This window comes from Benincasa hispida, chromosome 9 (assembly GCF_027475165.1).
Source record: "Benincasa hispida cultivar pf3 chromosome 9, pf3_genome.v1.1, whole genome shotgun sequence".
NCBI classification, from domain to species: domain Eukaryota; kingdom Viridiplantae; phylum Streptophyta; class Magnoliopsida; order Cucurbitales; family Cucurbitaceae; genus Benincasa; species Benincasa hispida.
In genome coordinates, this window is record NC_143486.1 from 6650942 (window position 1) to 6670241 (window position 19300).

Sequence of the window (19300 nt, forward strand, 5' to 3'; positions counted from 1 at the left end):
CTTCCCTATGGTGGGCTCATTAAGGCGAGACTCTGGCACTGAAAGCGAGGGGTCACACTTACGCGGAATTGTTAAAGGTTAACAGTTCTGGACCGAATAAATGGTGGTTGTTAGGTTCAGTTCCAAGAGTTGGTTCTGCCTAATGGTTGAGATTGTCTCATCCCAGCGAAGGGGCATATAATCACCCCACCAGTGACATTTGTCCTACCTCACTAGAGCATCATTGCAAAATAGAAGTCTTTCACTTAGGATACTTGAAGCTGTTTTGCAAAATTAATTGGTTAAACGTGGTTTAGCAAAATCTAATAAAGTTTTGTTCGTATTTTCAACAACAAGTTTTCAAAATGGCCACAACCACGTTAGCTTTGCTTAGCGCCAAAAGATTAACTGGTGATAACTTTTCGACATGGAAACACATGATCATGACGATTCTTATCATCGAGGATCTCATGTTCACCCTTACGGAGGTTTGTCTTCCTATTCCAGCTCCGAATGCTGCTCGAAATGTTCGAAAGGCATACGAGCGATGGATACGGGCGAATGAGAAGGCCTGAACCTATATCTTGGCAAGTCTTTATGAGGTCTTGGCCAAGAAACATGAGCCCATGGTCTCAGCGTGTGAGATCATGGAGTCCCTGCGGGGGATGTTTAGACAACCGTTTGAATAACTCATTCATGAGGCTCTTGAGTATATATTCAACTCCAAAATGGAAGAAGGCACCTCTGTTCGTGAACATGTGCTTAACATGATGGTCCACTTCAATGTAGCGGAGTTGAATGAGTCTACCATCGATGAGGGCAGCCAGGTTAGCATTATCCTGCATTCTTTGCCAAAGAGCTTCCTGCACTTTGTTAGTAATGTGATTCTTAACAAAGTGAAATATAACCTTACAACTCTCCTCAACGAGTTGTAAACCTACCAATCTTTACTGAAAAGTAAAGAGAGGAAGAAGAGTGAGGCAAATGTTGCTTCATCGTCTAAGATGTTTCATAGAGATTCTACCTCAGGAATGAAGTCTGCACCTTCTACTTCTAACTCTACAAAGGAGAAGCAGAAGAAGGGTGGTAAGGGAAAAAGGAAGGCGTCTGCTAACTCGTCGTCGGTTGCCCCAAGAAGGCGTCCACCACCGGTTGAAAAAGGGAAAGTGTTTCCACTACAACCAGGATGGACATTGGAAGAGGAACTGTCCTCACTGGCTGAAGGAAAGGAAGGCCGCCAAGGCAGATAAAGGTAAATGTGATTTACTTGTACTTGAAACTTGTTTAGTGGAGAATGATGATTCTGCCTGGATAATTGTTTCGGGCGCCACTAATCACGTTTGTTCTTCTTTTCAGGGGATTAGATCCTGGCTGCCGACAGCTGGAGGCTAGTGAGATGACGATGCGAGTAGGCACCGGACACATCGTCTCAGTTGTGGCAATGGGAGGGCTCCAGTTAGCTTTACAGAATAGGTTTCTAGTTTTGAGAATGAACAGGTTTATATTGTTCCCGAACTTAAGAGAACCTCATTTCTGTAAAGTGCTTATTACAATGTAAATACACAATTAGTTTTAATGTGGATAAAGTGTTTATTCATAAAGATGGTGTTACTATTTGTGCAACATATCTGGAAAGTAATTTATATGTACTAAGGTCGTTAGCCATTAATACCCTCCATAACACAAAATTGTTTAAAACTGTCGTAACTCAATCAAAATGTCGACGTATTTCTCCAAAAGAAAATGTCCATCTTTGTCATCTTCGTTTAGGGCACATCAATCTCAATTGGATTGAGAGATTGATGAAGAATGGACTTCTAAATGAGTTAGAAGAAAATTCTTTATCGGTGTGCGAATCTTTCCTTGCGGGTAAGATGACTAAACGACCTTTTACTGGAACAGGTTATAGAGCTAAAGAGCCTCTTGAGTTAGTATATTCTGACCTTTATGGTCCTATGAATGTGCGAGCCCGAGGTGGCTATGAGTATTTTATCAGTTTCACTGATGATTACTCTAGGTATGGGTATGTTTATCTTATGCAACGAAAGTCTAAATCCTTTGAAAAGTTCAAAGAGTTCAAGGCTGAAGTTGAAAACGCATTGGATAGACAGATTAAAACAGTTCAATAGGATCGAGGTGAAGAGTTTTTGGACTCGGGATTCCAGGACTATTTGATAGAACATGGAATTTTTTTCCAACTCTCAATGCCAGGTACACCTCAATAAAATGGTGTAGCGGAGAGGGAAAATAGAACCTTGTTGGACATGGTTCGTTCGATGATGAGTTACGCTTCCTTACCAAACTCATTTTGAGGTTTCGCAATGGAGACTATGGTATACTCAACTGTGTTCCCTCCAAGAGTGTTGCGAGAACACCTTTGGAGTTGTGGAACAGGCGTAAAGCTAGTTTACGTCACTTCCGCATTTGAGGTTGCCCTACACATGTGCTTGAGGCAAATCCAAAAAAGTTGGAACCCGATCGAGGTTATTCCTCTTTGTAGGCTAACTCAAAGGTACATGGGGGGGTTATTTTTATGATCCATCGAAAAATAGGGTGTTTGTTTCCATGAACGCTACTTTCCTGGAGGAGGATCATATAAGGGACCACAGTCCACGAAGTAAAGTCGTGTTGCGTGAGCTTTCCAATAAAACTACTGAAACTTCAACAAGAGTTGTTAAAAAGCCTGCTACATCAACAAAATTTTTTGATGGGAGTTCATCGAGTAGTCGGTTCCACCTCAAGAGTTGAGGGAACCTCAACGTAGTGGGAGGGTTGCGAACCTGCCTGTTCGCTATTTGGGTTTCACGGAAATCCTTGCTATGGTGGCAGATGACGACGTTGAGGATCTGTTATCTTACCAGAAGGCAATGGAGGATGTTGACCGGGATGAATGGGTCAAGGCCATGGATCTCGAGATGGAGTCGATGTACTTTAACTCAGTATGGGATCTTGTAGATCAGCCTGATGGGGTAAGATGTGTAGGTTGTAAATGAATCTACAAGCGTAAACGGGGTGCTCATGGGAAGGTACAGAACTTCAAGGCTCGACTTGTGGCAAAGGGTTATACTCAGGTAAAGGGAGTCGACTATGAGGAAACTTTCTCGCCTGTTGCCATGCTAAAGTCGATCCTCATCCTCATATCCATTGCAGCTTATTACAATTATGAGATCTGGAAAATGGACGTTAAGATGGCCTTCCTGAATGGAAATCTTGAGGAGACCATTTACATAGTGCAACCTAAGGGATTCATAGCCCAAGGTCAAGAGTAAAAGGTTTGCAAGCTGAATCAGTCCATTTACGGGCTGAAATAAGTGTCTCGATCTTGGAACATACGATTTGATATTACGATCAAGTCATATGGCTTTGACCAGAACGTTGATGAACCTTGAGTCTATAAGAAGATCATCAATTCTTCAGTAGTCTTCTTAGTGTTGTACATAGACGATATACTACTCATTGGGAATGATGTAGGTTTACTGACCGCAGTTAAGAACCAGGTAGTGACCCAATTCCAAATGAAAGATTTGGGAGAGGCTTAGTTTGTTCTAGGCATACAGATCTTTCGGGATCGTAAGAACAAAGTGTTAGCACTATTTCAGGCATCGTACATTGACAAGATAATGCTCAAGTACTCGATGCAGGACTCCAAAGGGGCCTACTTTCTTTCAGACATGGAGTTTGAAGAGATGAAACGGGTCTCATATGCGTCTACCATTGGCATTTTGATGTACGTGATGCTTTGTACTCGTCTAGACATCTGCTACGTTGTGGGCATAGTCAGTAGGTACCCAGGCCAAGGTCACTAGACCGCAATAAAGAACATCCTCAAGTATCTTCAAAGAACGAGGGACTACATGCTCGTATATGGATCTATGGATTTGATCCTTACTGGATACACGGATTCTGACTTCAAACTGATAAGGACTCTCGCAAGTCCACGTCAGGGTCAGCCTTTACTCTTAACAGAGGAGCTGTAGTGTGGTGAAGCACTAAGCAGGGGTGCATCACCGACTCCACTATGGAGGCGGGGTGCGTAACGGCCTGCGAAGCTGCTAAGAAGGCCATCTGGCTCAAGAAGTTCTTGATAGAACTGGAAGTTTTTCCAGATATGTCTAGGCCCATTACCCTCTATTGTGACAGTAGTGGGCCAATGGCAAACTCCCAGAAGCTGAGGAGTCATAGGCGCGACAAACACATAGAGTGGAAGTATCATCTGATCTGCGAGATAGTGCATCGAGGGGATGTGATCACCACGAAGATCGCTTCGGAGTACAATGTTGCTAACCCGTTTACGAAGGCTCTCACGGCTATAGTGTTTGAGGGTCACCTTCAGAGCATGGGTCTACAGTATCGCCCACGGCTGGACTAGGGCAAGTGGGAGATTTTCTTATACTGGGCTTTTATGCCCTAATTTATTGTTTTGTTCTAGTTTTATACACACCCCACTTTGCTTTAGGACAAGTGGGAGATTGTTGGTGTTGATGCGCTAAAATCTCGGGTTCTGTAGTTTGTAAACAGTTTGTACGAATGTTTGTGTTGTATAATATATGATATTTACTTCACATCTTGATTTTGACCAGTTATTTATTTTATTTGCTTTACCACAAACCAATAAACATAAAATCCCTGGTTATTAGTATATAACTTAAGCATGTATATAGTGACATACTAGTAGATCATGTCTTAAGTCATAACCAAAATGGTCTGTAGTATATGGATATAGGAGGGAAACCTTATCCTGGTAACGCTACGAATGCGACCTGCTTTGTGGAATGGTCACAAGTGTTGTGACTTGTCACAGATGATTTGATCCTGATCATTTGTGTAGGGGACATGTGAGCGGAGGCGTCCTATACAAAGAGTTTGTATAAGATCTGACCACGAAGTGTTAACGTCTCGTTATATAACACCATTCATGACATAGACTTCACTTCACTAGGATGACCATAGGTAACATGACCTCAATCCTGAGTGAGTTGAGAACTTCTGCCATTGAGGGCGGTCCTTTGATTTGTATGGGTGCGAGTGGCTAGGTCGCCGATTCAAACCAACCATTTTGGGAATTCGTCTAATTTGGGAGCTGGGAACTCAGCTACACAAGATGAAATTCACTCGTTCCCCGAAGCATGGGCAAGTAGATAGATAGCTCCCTTAAGGGCTAATTTCAGGGCTTGAACGATGTGGCGCCACACACCTTCTCTTGGCCAAAGAGGTATTCACACATTAGTTGGACCATATTGTATTGTTTATTAGAGGAATTAGTAGTAGTTAAAGAGTGAGATGTAACTATAGAGGCAAAATGATAAATTGGCCCAATTATACTAACGAGCATCTGTGAAGGGTGATGATTGGTTATATTCGATGGACCTAGAAATATATCTATGGTAAGAAGAGTTCAGCTATTGGTCTTTAGTGGAATGTCTGGTAGTTAACGGATGGTGGATCTCATGGCTAAAGAGTTTAGTCAGCTATTCACGTACCGTTGGAGCTTCGAGCCACAGATCCATAAGGTTCCCTAGGTAGCTTGGATAAAGTCGAGAATCAGTTTTTGGGTCAATTTGAAATGTTCAAATTGACAAGAAGGAGTTCGATTATATATGATATAATTGGACTGGTTAATTATATATGATATAATTGACTAAATGTATGAGATACATTATTTTGGAGGAAATAACTTATAAATATGATTTACATCAAGTGGAGGAGAAATTACTATAGTAGATATATGATATCAAACTATAGGGTAAGAATATAATATGATTATATTCTTTTATAATTAAATTGGTTAATTATGTGATAATTGACCGAAATCTTCTCCTCAATCGCGCGTTAGTGGGAGTATCTTTATTTGGTTATTGTAACTGAAGAATAAAATGAAAATTGGTTTCATTTTGCAAAGAGTTCGAAAAAAATCGCAAAAGGTGTGAAAACATTTTGAACGCTTAGCTGAGAGCCTATATGATAGAGCCTTATCGCTTAAACGATCGTACATCCCGCATCTAAACGATCACATGCTTTTTTCTAAACGATCGTTTAACTTTTCTAAACGATCATCTGGCATGCCGAGTTTTCTAAAAAATCGCTTACCAATTACTAAACGATCGCTTAGTAAAACCTACATGATCGTGTAGTTTTCTCTATACGATAAACATCCGCTATACGATAGCCTTCTCCCACTTACTTATCATTCTACATGATCAGCTTTGTTCTCCTTCCTTTACCAAATTCAACAAAGACCACGCTTTGGATTCTCACTCCGAGAATACCAACAAAGACATCCGCAAGGGTTCTAAATGATGGTGTCGTCCCCGCTCGTGCTTGTTCATGTTGCTGCTGTTCTTGTAGACGATCGTGCTGCTGGTAGCCGACTCTTTGGTGGGCGATAAAGTTCGTAGAGGTTTGCTTCCACTGGGTTGAGTTCGTTGTGAAGACAGTCTTCAAGTGGTATATGAACTTAATCTCTTGTATTTTATTTATCAAAGCATGTCGACTATTTATTAGAATGTGTGTGGTATTTCGGTCACAATGAAATCGGAAAGATCCGAACGTGCTCATGGATGCTCTTTGTTAAGAGTTCCTTTCAAAAACTTGGTTGTTACCATCCATGGATATGCCGACCAACATGGTCCTTTTGTATTTTTCTTTCAGATGCGATCCATCAACAATTATCACAAGCCAACAACTTGAAAAACCTCTAATACAAGGCCCTAATGCCATAAACATGTACTTGAAACTGACATCATTTTCAAGTTCCAATTTCAAATCTTGTACCTGGATTATCCATTTTTAAAGCTTCACCATATGCACGTAAAATAGGGTACGACTCTTCTGGAGTACCCTTAGCAAGAGCATAAGCAATTTCCCTTGCATGCCACACTTTATCTAACTTATATTTATGTCGTACTCTTTCCTCATATCCTCAACGATGTGACGAGGTTTATGAACATGTCCTATGCCTGTAAACTTGTCTTTGATTAGTTCACCAACTACCGCAGTCGATGGTTGTCTATGGTCATGATTTAAAATCCCAATAGAACATGTGTGCGGCCGCATATACTTCGTGATCTTAAATATATCACACTTTGGAATTTTCACTGCACGAAGGCTCTACTTAAACAAAGACTTTGTTGACTTTCTTACCTTATATTCAAAATTATTGTTTATGGACAGAATAGACAATCTCATTTTTAAATCACTCTTACTAAAAAAAAAAGTTGACCAACTTCAACATCTGTCTCAGATGAAGAGGTACTAGGCATAATCAATTCCCCTCTACGACATGAAGACATGGAATTCAATCATGTGATCTCTCATTAATAGCCACTGCAGGTCTATGCACCTCTAAAGGACCACGGTCCATAGAATTCAATCCTACTGATCTTTCGTTATCAACCACGAAAGGATCACAATCTTCTGAAGGACCACAATCCATAAAATTCAAGTTTGTTGATCTCTCATTACCAACAATGAAAGGATTACACTCTTCTGAAGGACCACAATCCATTGAAGTAAGTCCTCCTGATCTCTCATTACCAAGCACAAATCCGTTACATTGAGTTACTCTTTCCAAGTCCACTGCATGAATGTTGTCATTGTCTATTGATAATGTTGATGGTTGAGTGTTCATAAACAATGGAATATCATCCTCTTCTCGATTAAGCTCATATGATACCTCATATTATCTGTCTACCTCTGTACCATCATAACTCATATTCACATTTTTTTCGTGGTACGATTTTAGCATTACATATAGCTGAACTCTACAAAGATCTTCCCGAAAAAGAAAAAAGCAAACATCACCATCATTCCATATGTACCGTTGAGGGGCTTCAAAGTCAAGCTTATATTTAACTATCATAACAACATCAAACTCTGAGCAACTTACATTTGCAACCCTATAAATGTGAGCTTTAAGTTCTTCATACTTTAAGGTAATAGACATAATGATTCTTGTTAGCTCGCCTCCAACATACAAATTTTGGTTCTCATCCCAATGACCTCCGTATCGAATTAGTAGACACTTTTCTGTCATCCTACAAAGCAAGAGAACATTTTTTATTAAGCAAATCGTAATGGATCTCTCTCGTTGTCGCCCTATCTCGCTCTTACACTGTCACTCAATCTCGCTCTCACATTGTCGCTCTATCTCACTCTCTCGTTGTCGCTCTAACTCGCTCTCTCGTTGTCGTTCTATCTCGCTCTCTCCGCCTTTCTCACTGTCACTATTTTTCACACCCCTTTCGTTGTGCTCCTTTTATAAGAACATGTTCCTACAAACACCAATGAAACCAGGTTCAAGGAAAGTTTGTTCCGTTCTGAAAACTCCATTTGGTTCCAAAAAACTTCGTTCTAGAAAACTTCGTTCAATAAATCTCCATTCATCAGAATGACAGTTCAAATGAAGTTTAGATTTTAAAGAATTCACCATTACATGTTTTTTGTGTATTAACGATTTTAAATTGTAGACAGATTTCGTGAAAATTGTCAAATCAATCGTATGATGACAAACAATCACATCACGATAGAAGATAGACAGACAGCGAGAGCGAGATCCAAGTAGCGAGAGTGAGACAGTTATTAGGGGAAATTCTTGTAATCTCATACCGTGATAACGTCACCAGAAGGTCAATTGACAGTTTTTTAAAAAATGGCTGACAAGAGAAACAACAAATTTTAAAGTTTCATTTGGAAAAATGGCAAAAAAGTTTCATTATAAAAATAGCAAAACGAATTTATATAATAAAAATTACTAATTAGTAAATGACAAAACTATCCTAAAATAACCAAATTAAGTACAAATGAAAATGCAGAGATACAATGCTTCAAAAACAACACAAATACCACAAATATACTCCATCTAGACATTCTAGAACCACAAATACATAGTATCTAAACATTCAAAAAACAAAATTAAAAATCACCCAATATAGTCCTTTATGTCAGGGAAGATGATGAGCAGTCGATGGGGTCATTAGAAACTTATGAATGTAAACAACAATGGACTTCCTCTCCTCTAAGGTGAGAAAGAGCAAAGTTGATTTTACCAGTAAAATTGTTGTTGACAAGTGAATATGTTAAGGAATTGCAATTTTATGACGATGTGACCATTAGAAGTATGATTGCGTTTGACATCAAACCAGTTGTAGGGAGTCTCATAATCTTCATTCCATGTGACCATTTTGCTCATTGGATCTTGAAAACCAACTTTAACCATTATCAATCCCAGAACGTCATTGTTGAAAATGATGTTCAAAGTGAAACAAAAGCAAAAAACATGTGTACAAGCGAAAAAAGGTCGGCAACCTGGTGAGAGTGGTCGTTAAAAGCTAGCATGGAATTCAAGAAAGAGTTACTGAACCAACTATCGAAGACATGAGATTGCAAAGAAGAAAATGAGATTTTAGGGGCAGCTAAATGAAGAAGACGAAGAAGATGAGATTTAGGCTTTTTTATTATCTTCTTATATAAACAAATCAAAAGTTAGTTGCATATAATCAAATTTGATAATAAAAATAATTCAAATATAAATTGGAGAGAAAAAACAGTACGTTTTTGTTTATTTTGATTAAAAAAATCGATAAGTAGTTAGATAAAACCTAATTTGATAATAAAATAAAAATTCAAATATAATTCGAGGAGAAAAATCAGGAAGGAAGTTCGTTTATTTACAATTATATTCATAATTCCGTTTTCATAAGTTTCAACAATTATTTATAACTTCATCAACCACAAAACCTATGAAAAAGCCTAACTCGTTCGTTGTAGAGGCATAGCAAAAACAATAAAATTGCAAAAGTGAATACTTATTTGTTTGTCAAAAAGACAAATTAATGATATATAATATGATAAGATGTTAATATATATAAATATTCCGTAAAATCCTAATTAAAATAAAAAAATCAATTCGAATTTAGAATAATAAAAAAAATGAATAAAATAATATAAAATCTAAAGATATGTCATAAATTAAAATCCAAATAGTGATAAATAAATTAAATATTGATTAACTCTAAATATTTTCGAAGAGTGGTTAAATCAAATCAAAACAAATAGCTAATTTGAATCATTAAGGAAAAAAAAGGAAGGGATTGGTTTATTTTAAATCAATTTGTAAAGTAGTTATCAAAATCTAATTTTTACATTAAAAATAAATTTAAATTTCAAAAGAGGAAAAAATTAGGAAGAAATTGGTTTATTTTAAATCAAATCCTAATTGTAAAGTTATAGCAAAAATAGTAGCTTGTTAAAGAAACTACAAGAAAACCTAAATTCTTATGCAATCAACGCATGCCCATTTTTTAGGAAGTGATATTTCTTTTCCCAAAACGGAAAAATTTTTGGATACTTTATTAAGGTGAGATAAATTCGAAAAGTGGTTAAATAGAATCTCAAATAATAATAAACTATTGAGATTATGTTAACTACATGAGCAAAATTAGGAGTTTGATAAATATCAACAATTATCCTGTATATACCTCAACCCTGTTTTCTATTTTGGAATACCTGGTATTTGTAGTTTCATCAACATCTACTAACAAGGCAAGGGCAAATAAGGCATTTAGAAATTTATGGCCATGTGCATGTCACATGCGTTGCCATAATTCTTATTCTTAGGCAGTTTTGCCATTTTTCAGAATGAAAAATCAAATTCCGCTATATACTCCAATTCTCCTTTAAAAAATCGGATCATTTGACATTATGGACCTAGATATTAAGTCATTGGTCTAAATTTCCCTATATTTTTTTTGTGGCAACGAAAACAAAGAAACTTGGGTTTAGAGGAATACAAATAAAATCTAATATATGGAAAAACAAAAACAATAATAATAATATAGTTTTAAGATTGTATTTCCACCATAACCAGTAAGTGAGCTTCTATCCATCTGACTGATCTTTGGCAGAGAAGTATCTTCTCAAAGATGAATATGAAAATGTTTTTGTGCTTAGAACATAAACTCTTTTTTGGCTCCACTCACAATTCATAAAAGACAGAATGAATAAAACTAAGATGGAAGAGTTGACCCAAAGGAAGATTTCTTGCGTCAAGACAACTCTACAGGAATAATGAAACCCCCAAAAAAATGAATTCTGATTCCTTCTGGTAGTTTATGAAAATAAAATAATGAAATAATGAACCACCTAATGCTACATTGTTCCTTTACACAAAACCATCTTTTGTGTAACTTTCAACCTTCTTTTTTTTCCTTTTATAGAAACAACTTTCATTGAGAAAGAACGAAAGAATACAAGGACATACAAAGGTATACCAAACTTCACTAGGATCCTTCTTAAAGCCTCTAAACACTCTTGAATTCCTCTCACCCTAAATATCTCACAACAAAGCACACATCCCAGCAAACCATAAAAAAATGGCCTTTAGGCGGATTGAGGAGGAACTCCCCGATCATCGCACGAATGTCCCTTTGATCAGCGATTTGCATATCAAACTCCTGCAAGAAGCAAGTTCACACAGACCTCGCGAACTGGCAATCCCAAAGCAGGTGACCCACATCTTACTTCGCCTTCCAATAGAGAATACCGCATAAAGGGCCCAATAACGTGGGCAACTTCCCAACAACCCTATCCAAAGTGTTAATTCGATCTAATAAAACTTGTCAGGTAAAGAACTTAATTTTCTTTGGTATCTTTATCTTCAAACCACATCGAAGACAAACTCATTACCAAGAGAGAGATCCAAAAGCAACTTGAAAAAAGATTTACAAGAGAAGCACTTGAAGGATTGGGCCTCCAAACGCAAACATCCCTCCTCCCCTCCCTGAAAACACACTTTTCCAGCCAGGAAAGAAGGGAAGCAACCTCCATCCTCTCCTTATCAGTTAAATGATGATGAAAACCAAAAGAAAGAGTTTCCCGACCAAACAATGAAATCATCTATCAGTCAAAAGGACATAGAGCTTCCCAACCAAACAACCAACTTTCAACATCCCTTGGTACTTCCTACAAAGGATGGAGGATTTCTGGTTCAAAGAATTAATATTTAACAGCAATTGCCCACATCGAGAAGTTAACAAATTTAGGATTGAGATGGTTTCACCAGCTAGTTGGATTATTTGGTTTGACAAGAAGCGTAGGAACTTCAGTGACTGCCTCCTGTCCTCTTCACTCGTTGGACTGAATTATTATTATTTTTTAAAGGTATTGTAATTAAAGTGTGGGGTGGAAAATCGAACCTCACACTATGCGCTCTTGTTGGCAACTGAATTATTATTATAATCTCTATGTGGTGTACTCTTATGAGGAGCTTTTGTAGCTACTTTCATCACTCTCTGGTAATCCTTTTGTCTGTTTTTCATCATTAATAAATAAATTGTTTCTTTGTTTAAAATGGAAAAAAAGTAGAGCACAGGGAGAAGAATTCTTGAACTTCTGTATAATTATTTTCCAGAGTTTACCTGAGTTAACTTGTTTAGCTTGGAGTTTATCTATTTAAGAAAAAATGGTACCTTTCTGAGGAGAATGGCAACATCTGCTTGTGAATCTTCAATTACTACTGAATGCGAGCCTTCAGCTTTTACATGGGCTACCAATGAATTTATTGGTCAAAATGGTCCCTAAAAGATGACCTCCAAGTCCAAACTCAATGCTTTCCTTATAATTTAATAAACTCCATTTCTTTAAGCATTGATTCTGTGGAATTACTCTAAAGATGCCTCCTCTCCTACAATGTAAAAACTGTCTCACTCCCCCAAAATCTTGTAATTCAGAGCACAAAGGAGCACGAAAGAGTCATGGCTTGTGATACCACTACTGAATGCGAGCATGACAACCAAAAGACCAGCCCCCAATCAACCAAACTTAAACATCCTTAATTTCAAATTTTGGAGGCCATCAAATTTTATTCATCCCTTCAAAAAATTTAAATTTATAAATAATTAAATAAACCTCTAATCCATATAAATTTATTATACTCCTTTGCTATACTTGAAAATATTTTCACCAACTTTACTATTTAAAATAATGAGAAAAATAATTCTTTAAAAGTTTATGTGCTTTAAGTTACAACTGTTTAAAAATAAAAATAGAAAGTGAGTTTTAATAAATTAACAAATTATTATTATTATTTTGACAATGGATTTAATTCAGACATGAAAGTTATAGTACAAATTGTGCTGGCAATAAATGATTGGTTGTATTATACATCAACAATTAAGATTCCTTCAAAATTATTTTTTGAAGGAGACTCTTCTTAGTCAATTGAATTATATGGTCTCTTTCAAAATAAATAAATAAATATGTATATGATTAGAATAGATCCAAAAACTTACAATCTACATGGCACAAAGTAGATGCCAAACCTTAAATCCAACACCTATAAAATTAAAATAAAGCGTTACTATAATCATATATTTAAGAAAGTATGAAATAATAGCAAATAAAGGAAATTTTTGAAACATAAACAGATAAGGATGGAGTATAGAGATTGAAGATTTAGGATTGCAATGCATTGATGAACCAAACACCTTTGATTTAAAATTCACACTCGACTGTTGAATACAACTCAACCCAGCATCCAACCCTCTTTACTCACCACTTCGTAAAAAAGAAGAAATATAATGAAGATTGGTCCAAATCAGGCCTTCTACAACAAACAACAATTTACTGTCCAAATACATCTATTATTGACTTGTTGATTATCTGCAAAAGCTCTTCCCTGCAGTGAAAAAGACAGAAGAGTCAGTTCATGTTCAAGGCTGTTTCCTACAACCCAAGCTGATTGCATAAATTTCACAACAACGAGCTAAAGACCGCAAAAATGTCGGATATACAGAACCAAGAAGACTTCACATGTGAACCAAATGAAAAAACAACTAGTCGATTTTGCCTCACCGGTTTGGCTTGAACAAGAGATAGCGATACACAAACCACTGGAATTGATAGAGGAAAACAAAAACATTGATCAGTAATGGAAGTTGTAAGGAGAGAAAACCATGGCTTCAGAGTTCAGACTTACCCAAGAAACCAGTGCTCCTATGAATTCTAATACACCTGGAAGAAGTGGCAGCTTGTCAATGGCCTACAAGCAAATGAGAATGAACAGGTTTATAAGTTTAAGATGAAAGGAAGGAATAAAACATGAGCAATCACTGACATGGTTGAGAATTCAACGTGCTGTGTGATTATCTTGTCTCTCATTTTCCCAAATGGAATGTTGTTTTTAAATTACCGTAACAAGATTTGTTGCTGTCCATACAGTTGCTACAGCTGCAAACCCCAGGCCGAAAAGCGCCAGTCGGTCTTCAGGTTGATCCCACTGTTACAAGTTAACCAGAAACATACAAGGTTAAAATATCAGTTCAATATATTTTAGTCTTTCTACTTTCTAATGTCTAGATTTAGTTTGTATATCTCCAACAAAACTTAGAAATAATTTGTTAGTCTATTGTTAACTTTTTCTTAGCAAAATTAGTTTTAACTAACCTTCCCTCTATATGTTTTTAGAAATATATTCACATTGTGTCTTTTCTTGTATGAAAATTATTATTATTATTATTGTTTTATGAGTTCATCTAACTTCAAACCTCTTACTCGATAAGAGATAACCTTAACTCGTTGAATAATGCTCAGGTTAGAAATTATTGTGACTATTATTATTTAAATAATTTTGATAAAAATTAACTTCAAATAACTATCTTTAAAATTTATTGAAAGTGCATAGACTAAATTTGGACATTTGAAAATACAAGGACCAAGAGAATGACACCAGAAGTACATAACCCAAAATATAAATACTTATAAGATTAAGGTAAAATTTGTCATCCACAGAATGTAATGAGAGAGCAATCAAAACACTTGGAGGGAAGAAAATCACCCTCTCTTTTAGTACTCGTTCCTCAAAAAAGCAAACATCATTTGTAAATTTCAAAGAAAGGAAACTTTCATCACCCATATATAGGACAGGAAAATATCAAGATCTTCAATGTATAAAGAAGGCTTACATAAAAAGGGACAAACAAAAAAAGTGCTTACAACATTTCGAACAGATTTAATAATATCAAGGGAAGTAGAAGACTCCGAGCTCCCTCCAACAGCCTTTACAACAACATTGCCAGAACGCCTGTCTGCAATTTTGATCAATTATTTATGAACAAGTAGTATGATGAATAAGATATGAAGAACTCCAATTAGTTGCACACAATTAAACAGATGTGCCATTCCAAAATATTGTCTACCATACATCTCTAGGAAAAAGGGAATTATATTTTGCAATATTTACGCATAACCTTGAAATTTTCATATAGAGAACTACAAAGAAACTATAACAATTCAGATGCAAATTTCTAAACAATTGACAATAACTTTTTTTTTTTCCTTTTTACATTCATGAGTATCTAGACCAACTTTCACAGATCTCGACCATTCTTACAAGACAATCTTTTGACCAAACAACATTTTGTTGTTAAGGAAACTTGTACAATATTAAATCCTAGGTAAGTGATCACTATGAACTCATTCCCTCTAAGCTCTTTTATTATTTACATTAGTCCTAACTCACCACTAGAATCTAGACCAATCCATGGTGTTTTATACAATTTGCAAAGTTGAAAGCTACCTAAGGGGTGCCATTTGCCAACCACTAGAGGCAATGACAAGAAGCTCCTACTCCCATTGATAATACAATAGTCTGCTGTAAATAGACCTAAAAAAACTGTGAACCACTCAAATTGTGCAAGTGAGTTGTGTGGTAAATTGTGCATGTTAGTGTATGGAAACAAGCTAGCACTCTCAAATTGTCTAGGCTACTACACATGAGGTGCATTGGTTACCCCTTTTGTTTAATGACTAGAAAATACCAATGCTGATCGCTATCATCCTGAAAATTCTATCATACCAATGTCAACAATCAATTATGCAAAATCACTAGATTTGAAATTTCTAAAGTTCCAAACCTATAAACTGATACCCTCCATCTCCAAAACCTCAATGCCATGTCTTAAAAGAGTAACAAGCACCATTTTCTAGCCCCACTACAAAGTGCAGTTCTACTAAAAAAAGCTTTCAGCGTCGCATCGAAATACCCCCCTTTAATTCAAAATTGAAACAAATGCACAATAAACATCAAGAAATGCAGCTTAATAAACACGATCGAACGGACATCAATTTCAACGCGGGAAGTTCAAACGGATGACAAATTGAACTAATAAGGAATCAATAATGGATGATTGGATTTCTATTCGAGTGATGTAACTTACTTGCAATGGGGAAAGCAGTGAGCTTCTGAGAAGTGTTCAGAAGAGTAAAGCTTTTGCGAGGGGCCAACAATGGCGGAGGAAGAGTAGCAACAATGGAAGCCATGATTAGTGAGTAGAAGGCGAGATCAATCAACTTTGAGAGCAAATTTAGACTCCCAAATCAAAAATTAAGTCGAAATCTTGGGATTATTGGGAATTCCTGGCTTCGGATTGACGAACCTCTTGAAAGATAAGGCGTTGGTGCTTTGTTGCCTCAGCCTCCACCACAAGATTTTATTTTCTTTTAGGTTTTTTATTTTGAAATATGAAATATAGTACTTATATATATTCTTCAAATTTCACAAAAAATAATATTAAAAAAATTTGTAATTTCTAGGTTAATGAGTTTTCTAATTTCAATTTTCAATCCTATAAAGCCTTGATATATTTGGATCTTTTAAAATCAATTCATCTCATGACTAATAAAATTTTAAACTTTTAATTTTATGGATGCATGACTTATCAAAACAAAATTATAAATTTAATGGTCTATTAGACACTTTCACCTCCAAATTTCTTTCTTTGTTGTCTACTTATTTCCAATAGTTTAAAAAACCAAACCAAATTTTGAAAACTAAAAAAAGTTACTTTTAAAAACTTGTTCTGTTTTTTAATTTGGCTGAAAATTCAACCACATTGTAAGAAATGAAGAGAAAATAAATTTAATTTAAAAAATTGTTACGAAACGAGATTGAAATTAAAAGTTTGAGGCTTTTTTTCCTCTTTAATACAAGTTTAAGGATCGATTATATGTTATTTAAAGCTTAAAGAGTTATTACGTATAAAGTTTTTTTTTAAGAAGAAAAATTTAGATTTAGGTATTTATTAACACACTTTAAAATCTATAAAATCATAACTTAACCCAAAATTTATTTTGGTTCACAATTTTATATTTAATGACCTAAAAAACACCAAATAGGTCCTCGTGTAAACAGCAAAAGTTTTGATCATTAAATTATTATTTTATTAATGCATTTGGATATTATAACATGATATTTGAGCCAAGTGAGGGTGTGGTACCACATTGTTATAATCCAACTATAACCGAACCCCTCTCAAGCTGGAATCAACTCTAAAGAGCAATTTATCTACTTACCCTAACTATAGAGTAGAAGTGAATTCCTTCTTGTGTAGTTGCATTCTCAACTTTCCAATCAGACGAATTCTCAAAATGATAGGCATATTGAGTATACGAAACTGGCCACTCTCACCATACAAATCAAATGACCTCCTTCATAGGCAGAAGTTCGCAACTCACGCAAGATTTAAGTCAAGTTACCTATGGTCATCTAATGAAATGTAAGTCTCTTCCAACAACGGTGTTATAGAGAGAGACTATTCATTTCATGATCTGATCTTATACAAACTCTTTATATAGAATACCCCACTCACATGTCTTTACATGAATTATCAGGATCTTATACAAACTCGTCTACATCATCATCAAGCCTTTAAAATTATGTCCCTAGCCATGTTAAACTTAATCTTGTTCCCCTGATTTTATTAGTAGGTGGGGTTATACCAAGTAACATTTGAAAAATATTCAACCAATCATCATGCATTACTCCGGTAACAGACTCACCGTCAACAAGTAACTCAAATAATACTTCTATGTCCTGTAACGTGATAGTACACTCTCTAGTAGGCACATGAAATGTATGTGTCTCTGGCCTCCATCTCTCAACCGATGCAGTGATGAGATGCCAATCTAACTAAATGAATCTCAATCTGGCCACCTCATAAAATCTTGATGCACGGAGTAGTAGTATTATGCTACGGTGGAGTGGGACAATGCAATAAACAACTGTCTCTCAACATTTTCAGTATATCTCGCCTGTAGTTTGATCTTTCCATACAACTGGTGATCGATGAATAGGTTGATCGTATAAAATATCAAGATCAATCGGTTCTAGGTTTAAAGTCATGATCTAAAATAAAACAAATTATTTATTTAATCTAAAAGAAAACAAACTATTTATTTATCGAGTAACACATACAAATAAATTAGAACTTAAATAATAAATTATGATAAAAATATTATTTACACAATTAAAATATTAATTACATAATAAAATCATTAATTACAAGATAAAAATATTAAGAACAAAAATCCTAACTATATGGTGTCTGTCTTTGTAACAAAGGACACTTCATTTGGTTGTGACCTAATTAATTAACAATCCACACCGTACTTAAGCATTTGGTTTTTTCCAGTCCATCCCATTGCAGTATCGTGAACTCTTTGGCCTACCGGGTTTTCTCAACAAACGAGAGGTCAACATGTTGGGATTGGTGTCCTAAATCTCTTATAATCTCGTAGTTTGTAAACTTTGTAAAGTATTATTTATGAACATAAGTGTTATTTTCTAAGCATATACTCAATCCAATAAACTAAGATCATGTGTTGTTTTATGTAATTTAAACAAGTATATAGAAAAATACAAGTGGATCTTGTTTAAATAATTACCTAAATGGTCTGTAGTAGATGGATAAGGTTGGGCACCTTATCCTGGTAACACTACGGATACGGCCTACTCTGTAGGTGTTACAAGTGTTGTAAAGTGCTACAAATGATTTGATCCTAATCATTCATGTAGAGATATGTGAGCGGAGGTATCCTATACAAAGGATTTGTATAAGACCGGACCACGAAATGATTAGTCTCTTTATATAATGTCATTAATAATAGAGACTTACATTTCACTAGGATGACCATAGGTGACATGACCTGAATCCTGAGTGAGTTGTGAACTCTTGCTCATGAAGGAGGTCATTTAATTTGTATGGGTGAGAGTGGTCAGATTGCTAACTCAATAAGCCTACCATTTTGGGGGTTTGTCTGACTAGGGAGCTGGGAACACAACTACACAAGATGAAATTCACTCTTTTCCCGATGATGGGGTAAGTAGATAAATTACTCCATTAAGGGCTGATTTCGGGGCTTGAAAATAGTGGCTACACCCTCTACTGGCTCAAGAGGGACTTGGTCATAGTTGGACTATGACTTATTGTTCATTAGATGAATCAGTGATACTTAAGGAGTTAGATGTAACTATAGGGGCAAAATGGTA

General features: G+C 35.9%; 1 protein-coding gene across 1 annotated transcript; it reads right to left on the bottom strand.

Moving 5' to 3' along the window:
• Positions 1-13414: 13414 nt before the first annotated feature.
• Positions 13415-16484, bottom strand: LOC120085602 (CURVATURE THYLAKOID protein). Its single transcript, XM_039041669.2, has 6 exons — positions 16191-16484; positions 14968-15059; positions 14165-14251; positions 13952-14014; positions 13828-13865; positions 13415-13651 (listed from the first exon to the last, which is right to left on the bottom strand). Exons 1-6 carry the CDS (start codon positions 16291-16293, stop codon positions 13597-13599), a joined length of 438 nt encoding a protein of 145 aa, XP_038897597.1. The 5' UTR covers positions 16294-16484; the 3' UTR covers positions 13415-13596.
• Positions 16485-19300: the final 2816 nt, after the last annotated feature.